This window comes from Parasteatoda tepidariorum, chromosome 6 (genome assembly GCF_982258835.1).
Source record: "Parasteatoda tepidariorum strain Cologne lab strain chromosome 6, Ptep-v5.0, whole genome shotgun sequence".
Taxonomy (NCBI): Eukaryota; Metazoa; Arthropoda; class Arachnida; order Araneae; family Theridiidae; genus Parasteatoda; species Parasteatoda tepidariorum.
In genome coordinates, this window is record NC_141760.1 from 105,336,796 (window position 1) to 105,362,492 (window position 25,697).

The 25,697-nt window shown below is 27.4% G+C and overlaps 1 protein-coding gene across 2 annotated transcripts in view; it reads right to left on the reverse strand.

Moving 5' to 3' along the window:
* Positions 1-25,697, reverse strand: part of LOC107445269 (protein transport protein Sec24D) — a 34,931-nt gene that overhangs the window by 7,834 nt on the left and 1,400 nt on the right. For both annotated transcript variants that reach the window (XM_087166335.1, XM_087166336.1), the window contains exons 2-17: positions 24,942-25,094; positions 21,439-22,386; positions 19,466-19,574; positions 17,993-18,120; positions 16,770-16,908; positions 15,727-15,842; positions 13,577-13,701; positions 12,027-12,105; positions 10,329-10,441; positions 9,111-9,204; positions 7,322-7,438; positions 6,459-6,629; positions 6,270-6,366; positions 4,086-4,370; positions 1,883-2,077; positions 1,109-1,212 (exon numbers count right to left, since the gene is read on the reverse strand). In XM_087166335.1, coding sequence (XP_087022461.1) covers positions 1,109-1,212; positions 1,883-2,077; positions 4,086-4,370; positions 6,270-6,366; positions 6,459-6,629; positions 7,322-7,438; positions 9,111-9,204; positions 10,329-10,441; positions 12,027-12,105; positions 13,577-13,701; positions 15,727-15,842; positions 16,770-16,908; positions 17,993-18,120; positions 19,466-19,574; positions 21,439-22,386; positions 24,942-25,013 — 2,892 coding nt within the window. In that variant the 5' untranslated portion in view covers positions 25,014-25,094. The remainder of the gene's footprint in view (positions 1-1,108; positions 1,213-1,882; positions 2,078-4,085; positions 4,371-6,269; positions 6,367-6,458; positions 6,630-7,321; positions 7,439-9,110; positions 9,205-10,328; positions 10,442-12,026; positions 12,106-13,576; positions 13,702-15,726; positions 15,843-16,769; positions 16,909-17,992; positions 18,121-19,465; positions 19,575-21,438; positions 22,387-24,941; positions 25,095-25,697) is intronic.

Here is a 25,697-nt window from a genome sequence, read left to right on the forward strand (position 1 = left end):
TGCTTCAAACAAAACTGATTACTATACAATAAAGAAAACGAAGGAAATAAAAATAAAAATATGACCACCAAAGCTTCTCCCTTAATTAGAGATGGTTTTGTTTTTATGGCTACCGAGGCCGGTACCCCCTGAAGACGTCGGCTTCGGTGGTCATATTTTTATTTCCTTCGTTTTCTTTATTGTTACTTTTTTCTGAAATTTCTGCTGCTTTTTAACGCATTTTTTTCAAAGAAGTTTTTTCTATTTAGAATTAAAAATATTTCTGTTTTCTTTTAGTACTGATTACTATACAATCAGTGATACATTGCAACATTAACTAGAATAATGGACATGAATTGGATTGAATGACTTGTTTAATGTTACAAGAGCAACTTCTTGACAATTTAATGCTTAGGAATTTGAATTGGATTGAGAAGAAAGATGATTTTGATGTGTTTAAATATCTGCTAAATAGTTAGAGACGGGACACATTTGTAACAAGGAGGAATATTTGGACAAATTTGAATCTTTAAATTATGCATAAAAAATATAAAAAATCGTATTTTTTTTATTTTTTATTTCCGTATAATTTTTACTGTTTGTTTTCTACATATTTCAGTTTTTTCTCCCAGTTTTCTGAATTAAATAATAAAAAATGCATAACAAGAATTTAGATTAAAAACAGGTAAGGGGTGAAGATGTCTTAAATCCCTTGTAAGAAAGTTTGGAAAATATAATGTATGATAGTTAATACATTTTATTTTTAAATTAAACGTTTTAAATAATGTTTTTATCCTTTTTCCCTCAACATTGAATTCATGGCCATAAAATCATCAAAAAATGAAAATAACAGGGAAGGAATCAGTAGAAAACTGTGTTGAAAAAACAAATGGCAGATTTAGGAGGAATCAGCAGCAAGTGTTTAAAGGTTTGATTTCTCTACCCATAGCAAAGTAATTTATCTAAGCTTGTTTACCCAAGTATAAATCTAGTCTCATGTTTTTGTAACAAACCTTGAACATGGCTGAGGAGTATTATGTGTGAATAATAAATGTAAAAGTTGCTATAAATACCTTATAATCAAATTTAGAAATAATTAACAAAATTATAAGCCCAAAAAAATACTTACAAGAGGAATCAGAGTTGGATAAAAGTAAGTGGCAGTACTCTTAATGTCCATACTATTTACAGCAATCATGGAAAAACTTTTATCATCTAATGTCATGTCAGGACCTGTAAAAAGATTGTATAATAAATTAGAAATTGTAAAAAAAAAATCAAAATTGTTATTAAAATACAAATAAAATTAGTTTTAGTAAATTACTTTTTTTAACATTAAAACAAATTCTCTGATAATATAATAAATAATTTAACAAATAAACTCTCAATTTAGTGTCAATAAGGTAAAATAAATTAAATCTAAAGAAAATTCTCTTAAATGATGCAGCACTTTATAACATTTATTATTTAATATTATTATACACTATACCAAGGGCTAAGATTATCAATTTTATCTATTACTGTAGAAAAATTTCTCTTTCCAGATCTTCATTTTCTAAGGTTGTGCATGACTTAGTGCCAAAATATTATTAATTGGAATAAAAAATAAAAGACTGAGAGATTAGATCCAGCAAAGATATAAATCTTAACATTTACCGTATATCCTGGTGTATAAGTTGAGTTTTTACACTCCCAAAATTTTACATTAATATACATGTATCTAGTATATATCCCACAATATAAACCTACCGCAAAGTATATTTTTACAAATTTGATGGTCCACATAACTAAAATAGTTGACAAATGCAGGTATAAAATATTTCTGAAGATATCTGTTAGGAATGCAGTTTAAAAAAATATTTTAAAAACTGCAAAAATATGAAATATAAGAGGGATAACTCACCTCCTGCGAGGGCATCACTTCTAAGTAAGCAGTTGATCATCAGAGGGAGAAGTTTTAAAGCTTCAGGCAGAATAAGTTGCCCGGAAGATGAATTTGTGGCACAATGTTTTCTATAACAAGACAGAATTTTCACACCACGGTTCAACAAACTGCTTTTAATTTGTTGAGGGTTATGATCTAGCATTTGCTTTAAAGCTAGAAAAACAAATGTGTTTTTTGTCACTAAATTGAAAAATACATTACATAAATAATATTATATTAAATGCATAACATTCTAAAGGGTAAAAAAAACTCAGTACAAATCATTATATTATTGTATATTTAATTTTAAAATGTTTCAACTTAAATTAGCTCATAATAAAAAATCATGAACAAACTGGCTAAAAATTAACGTAAATTTATAAAGCAAATTAACAAAAATTTATCAAGATTTTTATTTCCAAAAAGAAATCATAATCCAATAAGTAAAACTAATTCAACTGATTTTTAATATAAATAAGGATAGTGTTTTATGTTGCTACATAGTTAAAAAAAATTCTTGTTTCTTTGTTAATACTAGTAAATGTGAAAGAAAACCTTTGTTGTTTATAAATTTAATCAGAGGAATCATCATCAAATACCAACCATATGTCTTCTTAGGGTACTAAGAGAAATCCCTATAATTGAATTGAGTTATAGTGAAAATAATCATGTATCGTAATACAGTACCAGAGAAGGTGAATTTTTAAAGAAACAGATGAAAGACATTGTTGATGAGCAATTCTCTCAAAAGCTTCAATGTTATCAGTATATTTCTAGAAGCAAGTTGTTTTGATTTAAATAAATGGTGGTCATGAGTCTAAAAACTAAAGAAATTTCAATATTATCATCAAGATAGTCACAAACACTCAGGAAAAAAAATTTCCTGATTTTTGTAACCCGTGCCATAAATTTTATTATTTATTTTTCAGTTACACCAAATTAAAATACATAAGACATGTTATAAAACAACTATTAGTGTTATTAGAATTGATTAAAATAAAAAAAAAAATTTAAAAAATAAAGCAAAATTAATTTTTTTAAAAAAAATATAGGATTTTTAGAAACCTCCAGCATTATTTCCGACTTTTTAGGCATTAAGTTCCCTGATTTTTTTTTCAGATTGGTTAAATTCCCTGTTCTGTGATTACACTGATTCTATTTTTTGATATTTCACAGGGTTCCCCCTCAATTTCAGAAAAAAAAATTCCCTGACTTTCTCAGGTATATCATGTAAATTTTAATGAAAATTGAAACCATATTTTCATCAGAAAACTATGATTCCTTTATTTGTAATGTGAAATATTAGATTTTCAGTGTAAAAAAAATCTTATAGAATGAGGATCGGATCATTTCAGTTTGAGTTAAATGTGAAATTTTTATAACAAATAATTGTAATAGATGTTAGAATTATTTAATTCGAATTTCAATAACTGATTACTGTTACTGTCAATTTTAAGACTGGTTATTTTCTAGGTATGATATAGGAATATTCCAGGTTTTTGTAAAAAAAAAAAATTACAACTTTCCCTGATTTTTAGAGTTAAAATAAAATTCACTGACAATTCCAGATTTTCCCTGACCCGTGAGGACCCTGATTTCATTACAATAAGTGACATATTCAATTAATTGATGAGCTTACAAATTGGCAGGTACAATAAAAAATTATTCGCTCAAAAAAAATTTGAGATAATAATAAGACTTTGGGTAGGGATGCACAACCTGCGGCCCACCGACTGTTGATGTGCGGCCCAGGGGAGCTTCTGAAGGCAATAAAATATTTCTTTAATTAAAATATTTTATTCAATTTTATATTACTACATAAAATGCATATATTTTTTGCACTTTCTGCAGCATATATATATGATTAATTAATTATTGTGAAAAATGAAAAAAGTGTTTTAAAAAAAAGTAACAGTTTCTTCAGTTTTAAATAAATTCAAATAATTAAAAATATTTAATTTTCAGCAAATATGTAATTAACTTAACTGATAAAAATATTTAGTGCTTAGAACACTAATGTTATACGAAAATTATCATATTTGCTGCTAACATGACTAAATATGCTTGCAGCCCTTCGTTAATCTACCTGCTGTGAAAGTGGCCCTTCACTCAAAAAGGTTGTGCACCCCTAACTTAGGGAAATTTTTTAAGCGATCAAACATTTGAGTAGAACACCCCATACCTTGTTTAGAAAAGAAATTTATTATAGTGTCCATTTCTGAACACTTGAACACATCAGGCATACTGACTGAAGTAGGAATAGCAAGGTTGTGAACTCTTATCAACCTTTCTCCAGTGCAGGTTGTGTAGAGCAGGGCAGCCTGTATGAAGACAGTCTCATTCTCGGCTAACTTATCATCATAAGCAAATTCAACGGTTATTGACTTGTGACAATCTATTGCACTCAACTCTATGTCTGTCGCATTGGACATGTAAAAGTTGCCATAGTAAAAAACTGGGCTGATACCTGATACAAAGCAAATAAAAAGGTTTTAAAATTATAAATAGGTAATATTGCATTCATGACAGTTAATAAATAATAAAACTACAACAAGAGAAAATAATAACTACAATACAGATTTACATTAATGTCTTTAGTTTTTTTAGGGAAGGAAAAATGAGGTAGAAAATTGTTTAACCCATTTTCGGGCAAAGGTGCACAAATGCACTAATTCAATAAATATTTTTTTATTAACACTATGACGCATATTTTTCACTGCTATTATCAAGGTTTTTAAAAAATTAATAGTAATTCAATCGGAGTAAACACTTTCTGTTGAGAAATTTTTTAACTATTAAAGTTTTCTCTAAACTTAAAATGGTTATTGACAAATGTATAATTATTCCTTTTAAGATTTATCATTATGTTTTTATGATGGATTAAAATCAAAAGTCAGTAAATAAAATAAATAAAAAAAAAAACTTCATAAAAAAAACAAGCGTTCAACTAAATGGTTCGTTCAGTCATTTGGTAAGTAGTGCCTATACGCACCATTTTATTTCTTAAATAAAATAAAAAATTTTATACACAAAATATTTTTGCTCAATGAATGTAATATAAACATATTTCAATAGAAATAGCAACACCTTTTATAAAATTTTTTATTCTTGGCTTAAAATGGGTTAATTATAAACAAACAAAATGAATGAATATTTTTATAATTAAATGTTACTCAACAGAAAACTTTAGAAACAAATGAATATTCTAATATAAAAATTAAAAAATGATTTTACGAAGCCATATTATTCTGAAACAAATACTCCATAGCGTAAAAAAAATTTTTGAGTTGAATAAATTTTTTAAAAATTACACATTAAACTATATTTTAATGTAGAAAACAGAAAATAATCAAATTGTCCCATTTAAATACATGTAAACACAATGCAAATTTTTAAATATATATATACTGACAACTTTTGAGCTTTTTTAGAATTTGAGCACGAAAAAGTCTGGGTAAAGCAACACATTTTCAACAAAGTTTTTAGCTAATTTTAATTTATGAAAACTTAAAGCAGTTAAAACAATGACTTGGAACATAAAGTTTGAAAAAATAAGCTGAACACTCCAATCAAACTCATGAGAATTAGTAATTTTTTGTTATTATAATCATAAACAATATTTGTATCATCACTAATGCCTGTGACAAAATTTTCTTTGCGTGTTAAAACATTTTTGTTTACAGTTACCAAAAAGATTTATACTCAATAGTGATTTACTTAAAACATCAAAATATTTTAGTACAGAAAGTAGGTAGGTACTTTATTTATGTTGCAATAAAGCTGCGCAATGGGTAATCTGCAATGGTCTGAGAATCATCACTGAGGATGATCTGAAGACATGCCATTGCAATTTTGATTCTCTGCAGAGGAGATTTGTAAAAAAAGTAATAATAAATAAAAGTAGTACCATAAAATAAAAAATATAATATGAATTTCTTGTATGTTTAAAAAGCATGTTCACTTTTTAAACTCTTATACCCAATCAACATTTAAAAATTTTTTTTTTTTGCTAAGTCTCTTGACAAATATTTGTTATAACTAACTATCAATTTCAGCTGCAAAAAAAAAACATGTTTCTTTTTTCCTAGGTTACAATTTGACGGCATAATTTCTCAGTTCTGAAATCAAAGATTTTATTACTGTATGTTTAAAATTTATATTCCTTTTACACATGTTGCTAACTTTTAAATGTTAATTAAGTGTAATGTTTATAAAAAGATAGTTTGATCTCTTTTTTGCATCACGAGTAACTTAAGTGATTGAAGCATATAGCTTTAGGGGAATAAGGAAAATCCTATTTCCACAAAGATTCCAGTTTTCATTACTAAGGTATCTCATAAAACATAAATTAAAATAAAGTACTTACCTGCACTAGTTCTAACACGTAAAACAGCATCAAATGCTGTAGGAGTTGTAACATTTCTTTCTAGATCTTCTAGGAATCTGTCACCATCAATATGAGACTACAAGGAAAAAAATTACAAAATCAGATAAAAGTTAATGTAGACTGAATATATATAAAAAATGTTTTAAAGGAATTAGTACAAAGAAGTACCTGGAAATAAGTGTATTTGTACATCTGTCCACCTGTATATCTGCACATTGGACTTAAGCTTGCAATATCTACATATGCAGAAGGAAACAAATAAAGGTCAACAGCACAACCTGCAGCAACACACTCTTGGGCTAATTTGCTGTAAAAATCTGTTTGGGGTGACAATGCTATCTGAAAAATAAAAATAAAATTTTTTTATTAACTATGAAGGAATATGCATGTGTATAATATATATACAAGAATGAAAGTCCACAAAAAGAATAAAATTATTTCAATACTTTTTAGAGCTTTACTAGCAAGAAATTAAAAAACAAGCTAAGCTAAATCATTTAAAAATATCTCCTGAGATTCTACAATAATCTAAACAGGTCTTTTTTTTTTCAAGCAATTGAGCGACTTTTTAAGAGAATTGGAAAAATAATAAACTCCAAGGTAATCAACATTGAATGGTTTAAAGATTTACATTGCATTCTCAAATAAACATTTTCTGAACTTATTTTATTAAACAAACATTTTCAATCTGCCGTTTTTTATAGCTCCACATTCAATTAATTCTTTTATAATAAATTTAGTTGGTGTATAAATAAAATTTGAAATTAATTTAATTTAATAATGATCTATAGATTGTAACCTTCAAGTTAGTTAAGAAGATTGCTTTGATTGTTAAGTAGATTAGACATCTGTTGAAATAAAATATTTTTCAGTAACAGTTATTTTTAAGCAACAGTTATTTTTAAGCAACAGTTATTTTTAAGCAACAGTTATTTTTAAGTAGCAGTTATTTTTAAGTAACAGTTATTTTTAAGAAACAATTATTTTTAAATAAATTTAAAATGAATCATAAAATGAACAGAAAAGCTTACTTTTTGTTTATCTGTACCAAGAAGTTTCTGACCTTCCCTGTGAGGCAATTTTCCAGGAGCATCAGCATTTGGAATTGTTGAATGAAATACTAGAAGTTTGCCACAACAGTTGGCATTCTATAACAGAAAATAATAATTAATAACAAAATAGTATTATGCAAAATAATACAACGTAAAAACAATAGCTAAAACAAGCAGTGGTGCTCTATTAAAAGGGCACCCTGAAACTAATAATAATACAAATAAAGACAGATAATTATAAAGGAATGCATAAAATGTTAAATAATTTATATAACTATTAAGACAGGAATCATGGAAAACAGCATAGAAGCGTTTTAGAGAAGGCCAAGGCTCACCCCTGGGCAGCCATACCAATGATAATCATGATGATTGAAATTGGTTCAACATGATTTTTCATTTAGAAAGAAAGAGAAATAAAATGGCTATTTCAGAAGAAAAAACACTGATAAATTTTCTATTAAAAGAAAATTTGCTTTCATAAAAGTTTTTTTTACTACTTTGTATTAAGAATAAAAAAAAATTAATTAAGAAATAAAAATTTATTAATAGTGGGAATTCAGAGTCCTCTTACTGAATAGTAATTTGAAGAGAAAAATGGGGGACGGGGTTAACTTACATCATGTAACAAGTTTTATACTGAAAAAGTAAGTTCGTTTTGGTGCTACAAGCTTATTTAAATTATTTTTATCAGTTTAATCCTTCAATTTACTTATAATTATGAGCGGCGGCATATAAAACGAAGACAACTTCTGTAAAATTAAGATAATGAAAAATACTTATAATTTTAAAATGAATAAAAATATTTAAAGAAAGTTTATACAGTGAAAAAGAGCCAAGATGGCTCAAGAGATCAAAAACTTGCTCACAATCAGATGACCCTAGTTTGAATTCTAACAGAGGCTAGTAAATACGAATTATGTTTCTGGCTCACACTGACCACAGTGCTGACAAAAAATATCCTAAATGGAAGTAAATCATAAAATAAAATCCACTATATTAGAATCCACTATCCAGTATTTTCTTCTCTGAGAAACAAATATGCGTGTTACTTCTATCAAAAAGCTCTTCACACAGACTAGTTTGTTTTAATGCTTGAGTCAGCAGTCTTTTGGGTTGGGTTCCAAATTGCAAGTTCGATATTGATAGTTCTAAACCCAAAAAAAATTGGATGGCTGCTTAAGGCCAGTTCTGAGATAAAATAAAACACATGAAAAGTTTTTGAAATGCATGTTATACTTCTAAAATAAATTTTATAATTTTTTTTACCCAGTGTGGCAAGCCTGCAGAGTTTTTGAGTAATTTATATATATCTTTGAGTATTGAAACATATAAGTTTAAAAATTGGTATGTGCAACATATTAGAAGAAATATTCTTTAATATCCTTCAGATTTCATTTTTATAGTTAAATATAGATTCCACCTGCATTTACCTATAGACAGTAAATTACCCATAGATTAGAGGTACCCAAATAATATTTCACCCGCCATTTATTACTGATACAGTCTTTGTTTACAATATTGATAGATTATCATGCTTTAAGTATATAAGTATACAAAGCCATTTGAATTTTGAACACGACAGTCAATTACAACTTTTGTACGACTTATCTCTGGATTAATTTAACTAAATGAATGCTGTAGGGTTATAATTAACAAAGTAAAAAATACACACGTGATATATATGCAAATAACATTCCGAAATAAAATTTAAAAAATGCATTTTATGAAAATAATTTGCAAATCCCTGACATAAAGAGTAACATATTACTTTTAAAGCCTCTAAGCCAACTTGAATAACTGGTCCTAAAATTACTTCATTTGCAGGATCATTCATAAACAAGCGTTGAATATGTTCCATAAGACTGCAAAAAAAAAAGTAAATAGAAATGTGCTGACAAAAAGTATAAAAGAAAACTAATATACAAGACAATTGGTAAATGTTAAGTCAAAAAAGGTTAATCATAACCTGAGTTAAGATGATAATGGCTTAAAAATTTTGAAAAATGCAAAGAAAAAAATGGACTCTAAAAACTTAAGAATAACCTTAAAGTAAAAAATAGTGTCCTTAAAAATTTTCAAAAATATTTTTTATATTAACTTTTTTATTAAAAAAAAAATCAAATTGTAACTTGCATGAATGAATTTAGAAAAAAAATAAGGTAATAACTAAATTAAATACATAATTTAATTAGTTGGTTGGTTGAAAAAAATTTAAATAAATATCTGATTAAGATAAACAGGAATTTATTATTAATTTTTAGCTACAATCAAGCACGTCAGAATTGCATGTTTTATCAAATATTTTTTGGTATTCTTCAAATTAAAAGAATGCCTTTTGTCCCCAAGAGAATTCTTACAACTTTAAAAACTCTGTTCTTGTTATTGGAAAATATTTAATGCACTTGTTATTAAAGAACAAGAACACATATAGCGAATTTAATATAAGAAGTTTAATTTTGCACTATTTAAAGAAAACTTAGCTCACAGGCAAAATGTTCTTAAAATGGAAAGCATCATTCAAGATTCACCAAAAAGTATTAAAAAAAAGGGGGGAAGAAAGATTTCCACTGAAAATCATGACTTGCCATGATGAAAATTTTCAATCAAGGTCAAAATCCATGACTTTCCAGGTACACGGACACCCTGTGTGGTTCATGGTGTGTGATTCTTTTTTAAATCGTACCAATAAGTGACTATGTGATTTTGAAATTCACAGAAATGCGGATCACAAGCACCAATTTTTAAATCACATAAATACTGATCATGTGCGATTTTTTAAATCGCTCAAATATGGATCTGGATTAGTGATTTTTAAATCATGTAAATCACGTCCTGATTTTTAAAAAACACACATGTCTTACTATGTGTGCTTTTTTTAAACCGCATGAATGCGGATCACGATGTGTAATTTTTAAATTGACACAATATGGATGGTGATGGGTCAGTTAGATTATATTAGTTAAATATAAGAAGAATAGGGCCTTACCTATCAATTAAAACTTCTGCTTCATCTAATGTCACAAGAAATCCTTCCAACAAAGGTACAAAAGCATTGTGAACATCAGACAATACCATAATATGAGGCTGAGTGAGATTTTTCTGAAATGAATTTAACAATACAAATAAAATTTGATTAATAATTTACCTTTAAGAATCAATTTCTGAAATTTTGGGAAATTGAAAAATTATGTTTAATAAAATCACTCTTTTACTTATTAAAAAATATATTTTTTTAGCCATTTTGTGTTGAAATTTTAAGTAGCTTACTGTGAGGTGCTTTCATGGCAGATTAATATTAATAGGTTGATGTAAAATGGTTGGCTGAAAATAATGAAGGTGAACTTTATCACATTTAATACTCATTTTTTAAAAAGTCATAGCTAATTTCAAGGCAAAATTCATTTAATTTTGATTATAACTGTCTAAATTATCATATGATCAATGATCTTATAAGTTTTAAAAAAAACTCAGATCTTTAACAGAACTTCTAGAACTTGCCCTACATTTTTTAATATTAAAATGATAATTTTTCAAGCACAAAGTATCCGCCTGGGAATGGATATGAGCACTCCAATTATAGTATAAAAATGTGTTTAAATTAATGTATAAAAAACCTTTTTCCAAAAAATGACAATATTTTTAATTTGATTGAAATTATTAATTAGAAGACTATTTTCAATTGTTGTTAATGTACATTAAAAAAAATAATTTTTGACAATATTTTTAATTTGATTGAAATTATTAATTAGAAGACTATTTTCCATTGTTGTTAATGCACATTAAAAAAAATTTTTGACAATATTTTTAATTTGATTGAAATTATTAATTAGAAGACTATTTTCCATTGTTGTTAATGTACATTAAAAAAAATAATTTTTGACAATATTTTTAATTTGATTGAAATTATTAATTAGAAGACTATTTTCCATTGTTGTTAATGTACATTAAAAAAAATAATTTTTGACAATATTTTTAATTTGATTGAAATTATTAATTAGAAGACTATTTTCCATTGTTGTTAATGTACATTAAAAAAAATAATTTTTAATTTGATTGAAATTATTAATTAGGACTATTTTCCATTGTTGTTAATGTACATTAAAAAAATTTATTATTCAAACCAACGAACAAGAATATATCAAGAAAATAAGGCCAAATATTGTTTGCTTGAACAGAAAATTAAATAAAATAAAACTGTTGCTTGTCATGAAGCAAAATGAATTACTCAAGTTTCAAGTGAAGGAATTGTTATTAGGATTCATTTCCCCAGTCAATGTTTTAAAATTTAACTTTCATAGAATTTAATACAAGTTCTTTTCAACGTATTTAGCTGCTTTCTAGCTAGTTTGTTAAAAAACAAAATTCAATATGAAATGACAGAAATACTTTAAACATGCAAATTAGATTTAAATTAGCAGAAAATTGAAACTGGAGATAGTCTAAACAGAACTAACAAAAACGAAAAACTATAACTAAAACTGTCCATATTATACACTCTTCTTTACTTTTGCACAGTTATTTTTTTTAGACAATTAGTTCTTAGACAAATTTCTAGAATTCTTATACAATCTTAGTCATAACACATTCCGTTAAAATAGTCTCAAAAAAATAGTTTTTGTCTCATAAACAGTATAAAAATGCTGAACTAAAAATTTAGGGCTCCCTAAGAAAAAAGAAATCTTACCTTCATATTGTAAAAGTGAAGCACATTATTGTACGTGACGAAACCTACTCTTAATTTTGAAGTATCGTTTCTTTTGTCACTGCAAATAAAAGGAACTCATTAATTTACTATTAAAAGTGAGTAAAATTTTAACTAACAAGGGAAACTAGGGAAGTGTGACTCACCAATTTTGAAATAAACTAGTGGGATGTATGCCTTATGAGGAATAATTTTAGGGGGCAACATTCGTTTCGGCCCATAGAAGGTCTTGTGAGAGATAAAAAATAATTCAATATGTAGGAAAATCGGTATTTTATTACTTCAATGCAGACTATTAGTTATTGTAATTGTCTCATAATCCGATTAATTTATAATTAATTGGATAATTAATTAATTTGCTAATTAATAAATTAATTAACATTCGTTTCGGCCCATAGAAGGTCCTGTGAGAGATAAAAAATAATTCAAAATATAGAAAAATCGGTGTTTTATTATTTTAATGCAGACTATTAGTTATTGTAATTGTCTCATAATCCAATTAATTTGCGAATAAATAAACTAATCAAAAATTAATTAATTATTAATTAATTGTTGATTAATTATTCATTGATTGTTAATTAATTATTAACTAATTAATTGATTTGAAATTACATACTCCAATTAATTTGGAAAGTTTTTCGAAAAAAAAATTTAAAAAATTTGATGTCAATTATATTTTTAAATTAACCTAACAGGTTTTTATGAAAAACTACAGATATATAAAACTTTCGAAATCAATTTTGACAATAAATATGCATTATATAGTACAGTACCACAAAATTAATTGGAGTATGAGACAATTATAATAACTAATATTCTGCATTGAAGTAATAAAATACCGATTTTTCTATATATTGAATTATTTTTTATCTCTCACAGAACCTTCTATGGGCCGAAACGAATGTTGCCCCCTAAAATTATTCCTCATAAGGCATACATCCCACTAGTTTATTTCAAAATTGGCGAGTCACACTTCCCTAGTTTCCCTTGTAAGTAGAAAAAAATAAAATTAGAAAAATACTATTAAAAGCACATTCAAGTGGAAAACTATTATCAATATTATTTTACCAGGGTTGCTACTCAAATCTGAAAAGAAAAAAATTCCTGTGTCTTCCCTGTACATATTATACACAATATATTAAGAGGAAACACACAATCACTGTGAGTATATTAATCTAGCTATACTAGTTTTAATTGCTAGAAAAACTTAAAGAAATAAAGAATAAATATCCCTTATATTGCACTTTGAGTGGTCACCGCTTTTAAAAGACGAATATAAGAAATAAAATTCTCTGTATTTTTCCAGTTTGTAAGGAAAAACTTAAAATTCACCGCATTTTCCCTGTTTTTTAGGTGATTTTTTAATTCCCTGTATTTTCCAGATTTCTCCTATTTTCTCTGTGGAGTGGCAACCCTGTTTACTGTAAAGATATCGACAATATATAAGAATTATTTGCTAAATTTAATTGAAATAATAATACGCTAATTTTTATTCACTGATCTAAATCATGCACTTTATGCAGTATACTTACGTTTTTATTGTTTGCAGTACACTTTTCATGTTTTCACAAAGGAGTGGTACTAATCCATTGCGAAAGGTTGCATTTGAAACTTCAATCATGAATATATACGCAGGTGGATTTGGTAACACATCATTCTGCAAATATAATTAGAATAATTACTTTAATATCTAAAAAAATCATATCTTAAAGGCAAGTTTAGAAATATAAAATATCGTTATCACGTTAAGAGACAATGTGTACTATAACTATTTTTGGGTATGCAGATTAAGCAGCAATCTGACCTAAGTTTTTATGTCAACTGAACATTATGGCTCTCATAATCTGTATGACATCAGATATAATCTTATTATTTTTAAAACTTTATTTTTTTATAGTTTTACCATTTTTTAAAAAGCATGTACATTGTTTATGACCATTAAAAATGTACTGCATTTTTAAATCATTTTACATATACTTTAATTTCTTTTAAGGAATTCATGTATTTTAAATTTAAAAAAAATCTAATTTGATTTGCCAAAAAAACTTGTTTAAAAAAATTTCTAAACTATATCTTCTTCGGTTTACATGAAGCTTCAGCATAGATGTGACTCTTCCCTAATTAAAGTAATAGATTCCTTACTTTATAATCAGTGGTTTCCAACTGGCAGCCCGGGGGCCACATCCGGCCCGCAAAGCTTTTTGTTATGGCCCGCGAACTAAAATATATTAGTTGTCATTTTTTCGCGGACAATTTTCTTAAAAAATCTGATTGGGTATAAAATACTTTTTTCCTTAATAAAAACCTAATTTCTTCGCTTCTGTGAAATTTAACATACCAACGTTGCAGAAAAATTTATTTCTCAGGTTTTGCATCCAAGAAAATATTTATTCAAATATAAAAATAATCGTGTATGTTGCTCTTTTTTATTTCATTTTTTTGTATTTTGTGAATATAATTTAGCATGTGTGTATCAGAAATTTTCTCGAAGAAATTCTCCGATTTAACTTTTTGAAACCACTCATTTTGGACAAAAATATTTACACACACATTTGTAAATTTTAAATTTAAAATGTAAATATCGATAAATGTAAAATGTTTAAAATGTAAATATTCTCTGGTGGCTGCAGCACAGACAAACCTCAATTTTCTCATTGAACATTTTGTGTGCTACTATGTAAGTTTTAATACCAACCTTTTTAATGTTATTATAGCCCGAATTTTTTAATATGCAATGAAATATTTTTAAAAATCTACTTCTTATTTTAATTTGTAATTCAATACTTTTGTTCTGTACAACTTGGTAAATATCAAACAGTAATATTTAATGTTCATTCAAACATAAGAGTCCTACATAAAATTTTGATTAAGTTGCAGCCCCCCTTTTGATTTGTGTTTTTAATTGTGGCCCCCGGCCTCATGTAAGTTGGAAACCCCTGCTTTATATAAATTATATTCAATTATATATGTTCTTTTTCTTTTAATTAGTAGAAATATGATGAAAAAATTATCAATGTATACTTAATCTTATCATCTTACAGAAAAGCTTTACAAAGGTACGATGCAAAGAAACTTTTATCAGTTATTTTCATCAGAATAAAATAAATAAAAGTTAAAATTGTTTGGCATCAATGAATGTGTTATCAATCATAATTTACAAAAAAAGAAAGAAAAATATTAATGTTTTTATGAATTAATTCAAATAAAATAGTAGTACTAATAAATATATATGCATAAACAAAAGATAAATTATATAATAAATTATAGTGATATGATAGTTCTTCAAACTGCAATGATAAAATAAAAAGTATTTGTTTATAAATTTTTAACATTTTTGTGCTCGTTTTTTAAGTTGTGAATATACAATTATATAAATTGCACTGACTGAACCAATAAACTTGAATGATTATTTTTGTACGAATTTTTTTTTATTTCTTTTAAAAATACTATAATATTTTACAATAATTATTAGAGTTAATTGATTAAAATATAAAACTGCTTTTACCCCACAAAACTCCTCTGTGAACAATGAACTCGTATGATTTTTTATAATAAAAAAAGCTTTTAAATAACAATATTTTTTAAATGAACAAATTATAATCCTTTGCACATATTTATTAGTCTTGATTGAAATACCATAAAAACTGAATAAAAAATAATTCAAATAAAGAAAAGCTTTTACCCGACAATAATCCTTTGTAGCAATGAACTCATATGATCCAAGGCAGAGCTCAGGACGATGATATTTATCTGTGCGTTCCCCCATTCCATCAAGAAAGCAAAAGTAGTCTTGGGGTACTGAAAACAGAATAGGATACAATAAGGATATTAATTGGTTATAACAAAGAAGAAGTGGTGCATGTCAAAGATTGTTGCATGTTTAATAGTTTTGTAACATTTACTTAGGTGCCATTTTTAAAAAAATTTCAAGAATGAACTTATTTTTTGACCAATTTATACTGGCTAGCATTGTTTACTGGAACTTGCAGAAATTTATAGCTCACTGGCACAAATTTACCTTTTCTTGATAATAGCCTGTATATTAAATCAATCATTTGGTTACTTTTTCTGAAAAAAATAGCTATGTACATTTTTTAGTTTTATTAATTTCTTTTTTTAGCAAACAAAATAAAAATAACAGCCTATCCTTTCCCACATATCACTGAACCATTAACATTCTCTTGAAACCATTCATATCTCTGCTTATTTTTCACCTCATCATTATTTATTTTTTGTCCCAGTATAATTTTTTTTAAATAATCTTGATTTAACTTTGGCCAGCTGGTCAATGAGCTCTACAAATAAATCTTTAAATAAATTCAACAAAAATTGATCAAATGAACAAACATAAAAAGCACCAAAGAAAATAGCCCTCCAGCGTTGGTTTCTTTTTTTGACCTCATGCTAGCCCTTACTATTACCCACATCTACGTAAACGAAACCCTTCATTAGTATTTTTTTTTATTCTCTGAAGTTATCAATTAGAAAGCTAAACAAATCATAAGTGAAAAAATAGCTAATTGAAGTTAGTGATATGTATATTACTACTTCCTTATAAAGGGTTAATATCTTTAAAACATTTAACTTTAAGTTTTGCAAGATAATTAAGAAAATTTTAGAGCTAGGAAAGGTTTCTGTAAGTTTAACATCTTAATACATATTTGAATCTAGACAAACTAAGCATACTAAAAAACACAGGTTGTTGAAATAGTCTAAGCTTATTACCTTCAGTGACAACCTTACAGAAAGCACATTGAAAACATCGACCACCCTCCATGAAGGTCATAAAAGGACAAATATAAGCCTTACATCTCTTACACCTCAATGGTCCTTCCTCCCGATACAAACAATGGGGAGGCTCTTTCTAAAATTAAAGCATGAAAATGTATTAAGTTATAAACTTTAATTATCAATTAAGAAAGAAATATAGAAAATATTTGTAGAAGTAGTTACGAAAAAAAGAGATTTTATTGATATATTTCTCAAGATTGATAATGATACTCATCAGTAGCATTAAAACAGCAATTTTTTTTTTTTCAGTTTTAAAAATTCTAGTGCCTTATTCATCTTTAACAGACAGTGAAACACTAGACACTAAAAGTCTATATATATATATATATATATATATATATATATATATATATATATATATATATATATATATATATATATATATATATGTGTGTGTGTGTGTGTGTGTGTGTGTGTGTGTGTGTGTGTAAATGCCTTGGTTACCATTAATAAAGTCAGTCAAGACATTTAATGATTATGCTTATTCTTTAATGATAACATGAGTCACACAGACTCTGAAACAATTAAGATCGAACCACACAGGTTCCCAGTTTCACACAGAAACATTTAGTTACACAGGATCGAACCACACAGGTTCCAAGTTTCACACAGAAACAAACTTCAATTAACTAATAATATAGTCATCTAGACTCTTAACCACTAAGGTTACCCGTTTCACTTAGAAAACATTATCAACTGACTCTTCCTTTACATTGAGAAAGTTCTATCCATCTCGTTCGGACGAGCGACATCTGGCGGGATAACATAGAGGCTGTTGTCTCGCTTATTACATATATATATATTTAAAAAAAACTTAACTTTCAGGATAGAATCAAAATATTCAGCTGTTTATTGCATGAGTACAACTACTTAGTTATTCTTTTAATTCATTAAGTTATTTGGAAAGGGACAAGAAGTGAGTAAATTTTAAAAATTGTCATTTTGCATCTTAAAACAGAAAAAAAAGAAACATATTTCCCAATTGTACATGAATTTAATGTACATAACATACATAATTGTACATAATTTATAATCAAGGCAAGGGATATATGAAGTAATAAGTACTGTTTATTTATTTTTTTTTAGATAATTATTAAAAATATTTTATTTTCTGATTATGATCATTTTGCAGAGAATAGTAAATAGTTAATACACACCTCATCCTCATAAATATTAGCCATTGGACTAATATTAATTGCAAAAGGTATGGCAGTCTGCTTAAGTACATCAGGCTGGTTAGGAAGACAATAGAGAGAAGATCGAATAAAACGAGGGCTACACATACCTGTAAAAAAACTTTCCATTGTAAGAAGCACATTGACATTCAAATATATAAAATCAGATATTAAAAAAGTAAAATAAGGATGTTTTCAAATATTTTTCTAGGTAGAATATATAGTACTAGGAGGCTCCCCCCCTGCTCGCTAATGCTCGCCAACCCCCGAGAATTGCTACGCAATCCTATGTGGTTCACGCCGTGAACCATGGCTCGCTGTGCTCGCTCGCCAATGAACACAATGTTCTAGCACAAAGACATAATATATTATCATCAAAGACATAGTATTTTATCATCAAAGACAGTGTACTTATTTAGAAGAATTCTACCAATGTTCTTATTGGCTTTTAAAAAAGTATATCAGCTATTTAGATTGTACATGGTGAAAAAATCAAAACATTAGCTAAATAAGAAACATATTAGCAAAATAAATTATCAAATATTGCTTCACTAATATTCTGCATTTCAAAGCGTGAAAATTCAATGCATAAATAAACGCGAAATATAAAAAAATTCAATGCATTCAATACAAACACTTAAACGTTTTTTAGACGTTTAGGTAGCTCCCAGTAGAAAAATATCAATTCAACAGTGGCCTTTTAAAGCATTCTCACTTCAATTAATTAATTAATTCCTAATTGAGTTTAAATTAAATATTGTCATGTTTTTAGTGCATGAATCTGAATTGAACAACCTGATAATGCTCACTCTGGTTATTGCTATCTGGTTGCTCCCTACGTGCTCTTGCGCGCCGAATCCAATGAATTAAAAATGAAAACTGTTGCCAGCGCGAGAAATAACATCGGTTTTATTGATACATACATACGTACGTATTAACGTTTTATATAATATAGATAGTAAGAGACTGGCAACCTGGATTTTGACTAACAGTAAAGTATATAAAAATTTATATTTTAAAAAAAAGATGAAACGAAACATATGAAAATGCACATTATAATACTGACCAATTCTCGATAAATGGCCTCCTCACATTTAATATCACTTGATTATTAAATAAGCATTTAGGGCAGAACAATAACCTGAACTCTTTAACAATGTTTTAATTTATCTTTAAGAATTTTTATGGACAACTGTTATAGCTTTTTTTTCTCTGTTATTATTTTTTATAAGGGTCAATTGCAATAATTTTCTTGCGATTTTACTAAAGTGAGTCATATTTTTCTAGAAAACAAGGTAATGCTAAAAATCAAGTTTTTTGCTGCTCAAGTGTCTGGAATTTGCAGATTCCGGTTATAGATATGTGAGTTTCTACTGTATATAGCTTTATATAGTTTATTGACACCTCTAACTATATAATTTCAAAAGCAACAAATCTGGTTTTTAAGAACATTACCTCTGTCTTGCACAATAAAATCAGTGGTAACTAATGGTGGGACGACTCCCTTTACATCCGTGGCAAAATAACCACTCCTCGTTTTTTTATCCTCTTGTCTCTCTTGAACCTGTGAATTAAGAAGATCATAAAATTAAAGTTATAAAAAATTTAATTACCGTTCACAATTGGTATCTCAAATCTCAGGGGATAAGAAATCAAAATAACGTGTTTTCATATCAGTTATACAAATCTTCACTTTTTATTATATTCGAATATATCGCGAAAACATTCGGGATCACAAGTCAGAACTACTCTTGTTTAGGTTAGATAAAAAATTCATTACACCTCTGTTGAAAAGAAGTCATTATAGAAAGATAAGATATTCACAACTTTAAAGAATTCTTTGGAGTAGGTAAATAACGATCAGCCTTCAGACAGAAAATTTTTTCTTCATGCATACTGGTATAGAATTATATAAACATAATCTCCTGATTTGATATGAAACTAATTGTTATTTTTGAATACCTTTCGTTTAAATTTATTTATTAAAACATGTTCCTTCGGCTGGATTCTAGAATAGCCCAACCCGTGGCGATTTTTTTAAAATTTCGCCAAACAAGCTTTTGAAATCTTGCCAAACTAGGTTTCCGGAAGATATTTCGGGGAGATTATTTTAAACCTCCACTCACTCCACCGGAATTCTTAAACCTGATTAAATATTATTTTATATGCATACCTATGCGAAAGTTGGATTGCGTTAGAAAAGAGGGTTTATTTTTTCACCATTTATGCTTCTCATCTTTTGCTCTTAGACTCATCTTTATTATTTCATTATTTAAATGTTATTTCATTCATTACCATTATTATTTCATTTTTTAAATTTTTATTAATTTCTATTAAAAAGTATTTTAATAAATTTGTAATAATTTAAATTGTTTTTTTCTTCTTTTTAATAATCGAGAAGCAACGTTGATCCCAGTAATAATCGCCAACTTGGTGAGATTTCAAAAAGTCGCCAAGAGGTGTGCTATTCTAGGATTTAACCTGTTCCTTCAAAACAAATTTTTAAGATTATGAGTATTATTCTAAAAGTATCTACACTAAAAGACCATTAATTTATTTTCCACCTCATAATAGTCATGAAAGTAAAACAATGTAAAACTATTTTAATCAAAAAAGAATCTCAAAGTAAAAACAGTAATTTTTTTCTGTCTAATGAAAAAAAAAAAATTCACTCAATTATTTTATGAACATAGTGAACAGTAAAACTCACCAGCTTAACTATTAAATATTTTCATTTCTTGTACTTGAACATATATAAAACATTTATAAAATTTTGTTTATTTCATAAATAGTGTAAAAAATATGAATTTCTCAAAGAACTTGATATGATTGATGACCTGCATTTTTAATTCAGATTGCTAAATGATTTTAAAAGAGTATAAAAATTTCTCAAAACTACGGAAGTCACACATATTTCACCTCAGTAAATAAATTTAAATTACTTGAAGAAGATGACTAAGGCTTTATAATAATTAATGACAGCTAACACATTCTAGACAAAAACTCATTGCATTGTAGTATACAACAACAGGACAATGGATGATTGATTTCATTTTTTTTTTTTTTAAGTTAACTGATAACAACATTTAGTTAGAAATTAAACATTATCCCTGATTTTTTTCAAAATCAAACAAATCACTTTCTACACATGAATAGGGACCAAGATTATATTCTTCATGCAGGGGAGGAGGGAAGCAGAACCAGTTGAACCTCTTTCCTGGCTATCAAAATTAAGGCTGGTATTTGCTTTGAAAATTAAATAGTCAAGAGGTTCCATCCATGTCCATTCATAAAAAACATTTAAAAATAAAATATTAACAGCCAATGACAAAAATGCCTTCAGCTTTATCAAGAGAGAACATGCTACGTTAAACTTAATTAGACAAAATTAAGTAAAATTATAATTAAAAAAAATTCTGTTAACATACAACACTTGGCATTTGGTCTAAATCCAATTTTCTTGGTTGCTGTTGAGCAGGGCCTGGAGCTGGCATGCCATAGGGATAATTAGCTGGTGAACCAGGTTGAGGCGGCATATTAGTACCAGGAGGTGACATTCCAAATTGAGGGGGAGGAAGACCTGTAGGTGATGATATTCCAGGTTGCTGAGGGAAACCTGGTTGCTGTGGGAAACCAGGTTGCTGTGGAAAACCAGGTTGCTGCGGAAAACCAGGTTGCTGCGGAAAACCAGGTTGTTGTTGAAAACCAGGCTGTTGTTGTTGGAAATTTGGCTGTTGTTGGAAGCCAGTTTGTTGCTGAAAACCAGGTTGTTGCTGAAGACCAGGAGACTGTGGGAATCCTGGTTGCTGTGGGAAACCAGGTTGACTAGTGGGAGAATTCATCACAGGTGGCTGGTTTTGATTCATAATAGGCCTAATATTTACAGGATTAGATGGAGGAGATTGCAATGGTCTGACAGGTGTTTGTTGTCCTGGTGATGGAGGCGGAGGTACGCCAGGTTGATGAGGCGAGGGATGCTGAGAATACGGCACCTGTCCAGGCGATTGAAATCCAGCATTTTTAGAAGTATCATACCCATTACTCACACCATTACTATAATTTGATAGAGGTTGTGAATGAGGCGGCATCGAACCTAGGTTTTGGTCTCTGTACTGAGATGGGCTAGGCACATGTGAATAAGATCCTAAACTTGGAGATGAGTTATTATTAAATGCACCAGATCTAGGGGTTCCAGGAATGACGTTATTGTTCATGTAAGGATAAGTGGATTTGTGTGCACCACTGTATGTAACATTAGTAGAATTTGGAGATTTAGAATGCTGCAGATTTGGCACTCCAGGCTGCATGAAGGAATTGGTAGGCATATTTTGAGGAAGAGGAGGGGCCAGTTTCATATCATGCATTTGATTAGCCAACTATAAAAGAAATTATACACTGAAGTAAGTTTATCATTATAAAAAGAATGAACTCATTTCCCGATTACTTAAACATATGAATTATTAATGTTAACATTACATGAATTATAAAGATAAAATCCAAAATATGGAATAAAATTATTTATGTCTGCAAATTGAAAAGTGTTTACTCCAAGATAAAATTTATGAGGCCTTTAAAGTAATTTTTATACATTTGATAGCATAAAATTAGCCAGGAAATCTTTGCCATTATTAATACATTTTCATTCATAATACATTAGGATTCATGCATAAATGTCTCACTATACATACTGAAGAGAATATCTCTGACTAGCAGGTCTATATCTATATAAACAAGTTTTTTGATATTTACAAATATTTTGCAGGCACTGTCTAAACTAGAAAAAAAAAATTTCAACTAGTTTTCCTCTTTTTTTTCCAAATAACTCACAATTTTATTTAGCAAATTAAGTATTGAAAAAAGGAGGACCTTAATTAGTTAAGTAATAAGTTGTCTATTAATATCTATATAATGAAAAAAATAAAGAAATAAATATATAGCATCCAAAATTTTAAATAAATTTATTCTGTTAGAAAGTACTAGGCATAAATTGTTCTGCTATAACTTTACTTTAATTTAATGTACAGTGCACACATAAAAAAAAAAAATAAAAAAAAAAATAAATAAAATAAAAAAAAACATACCTTTAATAACTTTTGATCAAATGATCGGATCTTCACATTCTAGGACTCATTCTTAATCATTTGAGGGGGTAATATCTCAAATATGCTAATTAATTATTAAAGGAAACACAAAAACGTACTTTCTTTGAATAAACATACACTTTCTTCGACAGATTTGGATTTCTGACCCCTTGAATATAGGGGGTAGCCGTAGTCTGAAAAATATGGTTCCAATAGTTTGGTCAAGTGAGTGATCCAAAATTTGGACCCCTTAATGCTAGTTTTACTTTTTTTTAAATGTATTTTGACATATACCGAAAGCTTCTTAAGCGAATTGAAATTTCTTTTCACACAATTACAAAATTTGCTTATCTTAAGATAATTCCATGCAATAAATAAATTTCAGTAAATGTTTATTATTTTTATTTTATAAAATAAAAGTCGAAATTTTTTTTTTAAATTGTAAGGTATGCAATTTTTTACATAATTTTAAAGTATGTCATTTTACATGGCAAAATACAAAATTTGTGCGAAATCAGCTGAACAGTTAAAAAAATTAAATTTTAAAGAAGTCCTATATTTATAATTCAATTTCCTCAAGAACTATTCAATTGATTTTCCACAAATTTTGTATTTTGCTATTTAAAACTACATTCTTTAAAATTATATAAAAAATTTTTATAATTTACAATTCAAAATTTTTTCAACTATTATTTATTAAAATAATAAATATTTACTAAATTTTTTTCTTTTTTCATCTTTGGATAAATGAATTTTACAATTGTGAGCAAAGATTTTTAGCGACTGAAAGTTATTAAGATATGGCAAAATACGCAAAAAGTAAAATTAACATTAATCGGTCCAAACATTGGAGCGCTCTCCTGACCAAACTATTGGGACCATATTTTTGTGATTGCGGCTAACTCCTATACATTGGGGGTCACAAATCTGAATCACCAGAAAAAAAGGCATGCTTATACAGATGTCCTAGAACATGAAGATCGGATCATCAGATCAAAAGTTATTCAGATTGGTCAACTTAATTATTTATTTAAATTCATCCCAATGATGATATTTTATTTCATGACCCCAACAGACAAAAATGTTACAAGCAACCACCGGGTCTTTCTTTAGTATACAGCAGTGATTGCTAAACCGTCACAGACATTGTCGTCGATCACGTTAAATTGATTTTATATTTACTAGAAATGCAATTTTATAGGCAATAAAAACACAAATTATAATTATTTTGAAAAAGCTGGTAACAGATTGTGAGCTCAATTTAAAAATCCTGAAAATTTGAGTAAAATCATTAATGACCCCTTAAAAAAATTTATGTCTTTATACATTTAAATAATTGATATTTTCAAAACATGAAATTCTAAATAAATTATATATAGCATAATATAAATGAATAGTTATGTATGCTAATCACATTTATTATTCTCCCAAAAAATTATTTACAAATGATAGCCAAGTATAAATTCCAGTTCTAATAGTTTTAAATAAAATATACAAAAATTTTTATACATAAATGTGATTAATGTGATCTTGAAACTTCTGGACCTTAGATTTCTGGTAACTTCGGTTAACGAAAAATATGTAAAGCCAAATTTTTCCGTAGCACAATCATCTCGACAGATTGGTCACAGTGATTCAAAAATAATTCAGAAGTTTCATAAGTTAAATGAATTGCTGGTAAAATTTCTAGTCAAAATATAAACATATTTCATATTTTAACAGATTACTCAATTATTAAATAAAAATTACAGTTTCAAAATTTTATAATTTTGGAAAAAATCAGATATAGTATGACAAGAAATAATTTACAATAAACTTTTCATGCATGCAATAACAAAACAAAATAAAACCTTGTTGTCAACTTGATGATCAAGCGTCAAACTAGCATTTGGAGGAACTTGAGAATTCGGCGGTGGCATCATTTTGTTTGTTTACAGGAAGAATTTATATAAGAACTCCCAATTAAATGCAACTTTATTTCATCATTCACAAGATCACTCAGACTAAAACATAAAAATTTAAAAAAATCACCATGCAATTATATATAAATGCTGTTTTCATAAAAATTTTAAACAGTAAAACCTAAACCACAATTTAAACCAATTCTCGATTTTTTTTTTTAAAAAGAAATATTTTTAATAATTTGTTATTTATTTAAATTCTTTCACTATGATTATAACCATATAAAAAAAAACGAAGATATCTCACATTTTTTTAAAAAAAAATTTTAGTTTTGAGCTGATGGGAATTCACATTACTATAACCATAAATCTGTAATAAGCTGTAATGTCTCTTAGAACAGCTTGAAATAAAATCGACCATCATCAAATTTCATGTTCTGTTAGTTTTTTAAAATTAATAAAATAATATAATTATTGAAAGAGTTAAAGTTTCTCAAACAGTTTTTACCTACTTGTTTAATACAAAATGTTTGCAAAAGAACAGTCAAAAGCATAAATGGGAATTTTAGAATTATTTTCCAATACCAGTGTAAATAAATTTGTATTGTATGTATACAGATATGTTTTTATTCAATATTGCAATATTTCAAAACTATTTTTTATATTATATTAAAAAAACTGATTAAAAATATATTTAAAATTCAT